Source organism: Triticum urartu, chromosome 6 (assembly GCF_003073215.2).
Source record: "Triticum urartu cultivar G1812 chromosome 6, Tu2.1, whole genome shotgun sequence".
Taxonomy (NCBI): domain Eukaryota; kingdom Viridiplantae; phylum Streptophyta; class Magnoliopsida; order Poales; family Poaceae; genus Triticum; species Triticum urartu.
This window is the reverse complement of record NC_053027.1, coordinates 69,424,573-69,429,583: the sequence shown is the minus strand read 5'-3', so window position 1 is coordinate 69,429,583 and position 5,011 is coordinate 69,424,573. Positions and strand designations below refer to the sequence as shown.

Genomic DNA, 5,011 nt, shown 5'->3' with positions numbered 1-5,011 from the left:
CCGACGCCGACCGTGCCGCCGCCGAGAAAGCTGCAGCCGAAAAGAAGGCCGCCGAGGACGCCGCTGCTGCCACCAAAGCCGCGGCCTCTGCGTGGCCTACTAGAGGGTATAACTTGTTTATCCCGCTCCTGATTATTTTCATATTAGCAGTACTCGCAGTATGTGTAGATTTGTCTACTGTTTGCTTAATACGTGCATGTTTAGATCAGAGTCAGTACGTCATCAACTTAGTCAATGCCATGCTAGTGATTTACTCATGGATTAATTTAATCAAGAAATTGCCTATTTACTCAACAGCTGCACCCACTGAGTTGGTTCTCCAGAAGCAGTGCACACAAACACACCCAAGAAACACCTGAGGGACTGTGCAGCCCTGCTATCAAGTGCGCGATGGCACCTCCTCCCACGAGAACGAGATGAGCAGGTCCGTCGCCATTAGTTCATCCGACATGAATCAGTTCCTTCCTCGGCACCTTATTGTGAATTAACGTACTCGGTCCTTCGATTTGGTTTGATTGGATTTCGAAGTGCAGGTCGGAGTCGGCGCCGGGGGCAGCACCGGCCGTGGTGGTGAAGACGGTGGACCTGCAAACGGCGGCGACACCGGACGTGGGGGCGACGACGGTGGACGTGCAGACGACGGTGGCACCGGACGTGGGGGTGACGACGGTGGACGTGCAAATGGCGGCGGCACGGGCCGTGGCGGTGACGACGGTGGACGTGCAGACGGTGGCGAGGGAGCTCCAGGAGCAGCAGGACGGCATGATGTACCTGGACGTGAGGACGGAGGAGGAGATGGGGAAGGGCCACATCCGCGGCTCCCTCAACGTCCCCTACTTCTTCGTCACGCCACAAGGCATGCCGCGCTAACTAATCTCCTCTTCTATTGATCCTAACACCGCCACCATCATAGATTCAGCTCTGTCCTTAGGCACCAATTAACCTCCGTCTATATGCAAACCATGCATGTATGTGGACGCTTATCCGTCCATGTGCAACCTTTCGCTAGCCGCTAAAGATGAATGTGTTACTTTAATTATTTGCAAAAAAATGAATGGATTAGTTTAATTAGATGAACTGATTTGGTGGGTGGCTGTCTGTGAGCAGGGACCCGGGAGAAGAACCCACGGTTCGTGGAGCAGGTCGCCTCGCTCTTCAGCACAGACCAACACATACTCGTCGTACGTCCTTCCATGTAGCTGTACATACTCCGCCCGTCCCGGAAAGCTCGTCTATTTATCTAGATACAGATGGATTTAAACATATATTGGTGTTAAATACACCCGCATCTAGATAAATTTGAGACAAATTTTTCAGGACGATGGTAATATATTTTGTCTGAATTTCCTTTAGTTGTACTACTATACTACTACCACTAATCATCCATGGATGGAGGAGCAGGGGTGTCAGAGCGGCAAGAGGTCCGAGCTTGCCTGCATCGATCTTCTAGCAGCTGTAAGTACAAGTAAAATGAAATTGTTTTGACGATCAATTTATCTTTCCTAGCCGTATAAAAAAACATACGGGGTCATATTATGCATATGGTATGCAGGGATTCATGAATGTGAAGAACGTGGGAGGAGGCTACGCTGCATGGCTGCACAACGGACTCCCAGTGACAGTAGCAGTCCCCACGCCGCCACCAACACCTGAATCTGCTGCAGCAATCTGAAACAACTACGTACATTAGTACGTAGTACTATCTGCATCTATCAATTCTTGAGCCACCAGTGCTTTGTTGTGCTCTGCCTGTGTAATGCATCTATGAATGTAAGTCCAAGTGAATGGATGAACGGCTGTAATAATAAAACACATCAGTGTGCCTGCCACAGTAAGCGGCTCATGCTAGACAGCAGCATGACTTCTACTCCCTCCGTTCCATAATATAAGACGTTTTTTTTTATAGTAGTGTAGTATAAAAAAGGTCTTACATTATGGGACAGAGAGAGTATAAGTCTTTGTAGAGATTATCATGGACCACATACGGATGTATATAGATGCATTTTAGAGTGTAGATTTACTCATTTTGCTCTGTATATAATTCATAGTGGAATGTCTACAAAGACTTATATTTAAGAACGAAGGGAGTACTACGCACAAGAATTATGTTCTCATCCGTCGATTTTCTAAACATGGTCCAATCTCACATGCATATATATCAGGTGGTTTCTCAACAACAAAAAGTATGAAAACGCAGGTCATGTAGAAATAATAGCTTCAAATAATCTGGCGCGGACTTGCATTCGGAAACGCATTTGATCTGATGCTGATATTCCGAGGGAACATGGCGTGGATCCGCTCGTGTACCACGTCGTTCACGGAAGAAGGGGAGTGCAACATGTTGATTTCCACACTTTTCAGCTTTGGCATGCTCCATATATTATTGGATATCAGCTGCTTTAGGAATTCCACCAATACATCTTCTGACCCTTTCATATAATCAATCTCTATCTCTTCAAGTGAATCAAGGATGGTGTTGTCCGTCACGGAACGCATTGGCGATCCATAAATCTGGAGAATAAATAATAATTCTAGTATTAGAGAGGAGTATATATTATGAGCTGTTTTACGGTGATTGGGTTAGTACTCGGAGTACTTAGCAGTACTTACATGTCTGATCACGTCTGATTTTTATTAGCCGTCAGATCTTGCGGGGAATTTTAATTGATTAAATTTAATATATTAATTGCGATAAGGGCATAATGGTCCAGGGGGAAATATCTTTTCTTGAACCAATCACCTGAGGACCAGATCCATGTCTACTCGATCCAGTTCAGAATCCTCCTCCGATCTATTCGTCGCCGCTCGCCGCTCCTGACCTTCTCCGTCCTCGACCTGCCCGGCGAGAGGAATAAATTCATCGTCCTCGTCCTCCACCCAACCAACCCCAGCCCCCCACGCCGTCACCGAAGAAGAAGAAGGCCGGATCTGCGCCGGCTGAATCGGCGGCGACCGCGGCGGGCGATCCCATCTCTTCGCGCGTACCATCCTTAAGGTATGAATTCGGCTTGGCGTTCTGCTCGTTCTCTTGGCCGTTGCGCCCCTCCACCGTGCATGCAGTACAACCTCAACCCCACAAGATCCGGGTACGGACTAGAACAACGAATGGAAAGCTTCATCCTGGCATAGTTTCTCTTGAGCTAATCGCATCATGTTTGTTTAAGTAAGATGTTGAGGGCATTGCTTACTTCCTTGACGTTTGAGATGAGATATACTAAAGGAAGATGAGATACTGGTTCCATAGTTCACTTAATTTAGTTTATTAAAGTCATCATCACTTTAGGTTTGCATAGCGCATGAAATATAGTTTAAAGGAAGATGAGATACTACTTGTTGGACGTTGATGATTGGTTTCCCTCACATGTCAAACCAGCAAAGTCTTTTCCATGCACTTGTCTTTGCCTATGAGCTATTTTACACCTGCAATATTGATAAACAGAAAGATGTTGATGATTGGTTTCCCTCACATGTCATATGCAGGAAGACATGGCGTATGCAAGTGATGAGAGTATGTTCGAGTATCTAAATGTTGTCAGGAAGATGTTTGATAGTGAGGCTGAAGGCTATGAATTCTACAACAAATATGCTCTTGAAAAAGGTTTTAGTGTGAGGAAAAGCTACGTTGAGTGGGATGGATCCAACAAATACATAATTTTAAGGAAAATTGTGTGTAGTCGTCAAGGGTTTCGCGAAGAGAAGCACATGAAAAGAAAGATGGAAGATAGAAAGAGGAGGCCACGAAGTTTAACTCGTGTTGGGTGTAATGCTAAATTGGTCATTACGAGACAGGAGGAAACCGGTCGGTGGTTTGTCAAGGATTTCATCGATGAGCACAGCCATCCTCTAGCCCCACGGGATCTTTCTTGTCTGCTGCGTTCGCATAGACGAATTAGCGATGAGCAGAAAGCGGACATTGCGGACATGGAAAAATATGGGATCCGCAAATACCGTATTATGGATATTTTGTGCTTTCAATATGGTGGATTTGATAAGGTTGGATGCATAAAGAGGGCCATTTATAATTTCTGCCATGCTAATAAGCAGGAGACAATCAGTGCCGGTGATGCTAATACGGTGATCATGCACATGATGGCGAGGCGAGAGCGAGATGTGGATTTTTTCTTCAAGTACTTGGTAGACGAGCATGGCCATCTGAAGGGACTGTTCTGGGCTGATAGTCAATCGCGACTTGACTACGAGGCTTTCGGAGACGTCATTGTTTTCGATAGCACATACAGAACCAACAATTACAATCTGCCATTCGTGCCGTTTGTCGGGTTGAATCACCACCGCAGCACTGTTATATTTGGTTGTGGTATAATTTCTCATGAAACAAGCCAGGCATACGAGTGGATGTTGTGGACCTTTTCTGATTGCATGGCACAGAAGCATCCGATATCTGTGATCACAGATGTGGATGTGCAAGGATCATGTGGATTGGGAGCTGCTGAATCTAGCCCTGCGGATCTACTTCGAAGGAGATTTCTCGGAGAAGCACAGGATGCCCCACCCCAGTGAGCCGCCGACTGCGTTCGTTCGATGTGCGAAAGGAGAAGTGAATTCAGGAGATTCACGCTGTGCTGCGAGATGGGAATGCTTGACTGGACTCCTGCGCACCAGCACGCCACCGGAGCGGGACCAGGTGGATCCCCTACCTTACCTCTCCCCCAAACATATAGAAGATTGAAATTAGGCTTGCAATCTGCTTCAATTGAGTTGTCTGGTGGTTATTTCTGCTTTCTGAGAGACAACATCTGGCTGGAGGACGAGAAGGAACCAGGAACTCCGATGAATTTCCCCTATCACAATGGGGGGAGCACCGGTTGGGCAATGGTACGGCCCACCTCTGCCCCAAATGGGGGCACAATCTGGGCAGGCTCCTGTAATTGCCCAAGATCAATCTGCTAGTGGTTTTGACTCTCAGATCAGTGAGAAATCTCAAGGCAAGAATCAGCAAAAGAAGAGATAGGACATCCAAAAAACTGCTCCTGCCCCTGCTTCGGGCCTTATG

The 5,011-nt window shown here is 46.8% G+C and overlaps 1 protein-coding gene across 3 annotated transcripts; it reads left to right on the top strand.

Annotated features, from left to right (window-relative positions):
* Positions 1-298: 298 nt before the first annotated feature.
* On the top strand, positions 299-1,870 carry LOC125514621 (thiosulfate sulfurtransferase 18-like). 3 transcript variants are annotated; one of them, XM_048679959.1, is made up of 5 exons: positions 299-424; positions 534-856; positions 1,108-1,178; positions 1,402-1,455; positions 1,553-1,870. In XM_048679959.1, the coding sequence occupies exons 1-5, from the start codon at positions 417-419 to the stop codon at positions 1,670-1,672; spliced, it is 576 nt and encodes a 191-aa protein (XP_048535916.1). In that variant the 5' UTR covers positions 299-416; the 3' UTR covers positions 1,673-1,870. The 3 variants fall into 3 exon arrangements, with proteins under 3 accessions (XP_048535916.1, XP_048535915.1, XP_048535914.1); XM_048679958.1 differs by having other exon boundaries at positions 1,108-1,181; XM_048679957.1 differs by having other exon boundaries at positions 1,108-1,181; positions 1,354-1,455.
* The last annotated feature ends 3,141 nt before the right edge of the window (positions 1,871-5,011 follow it).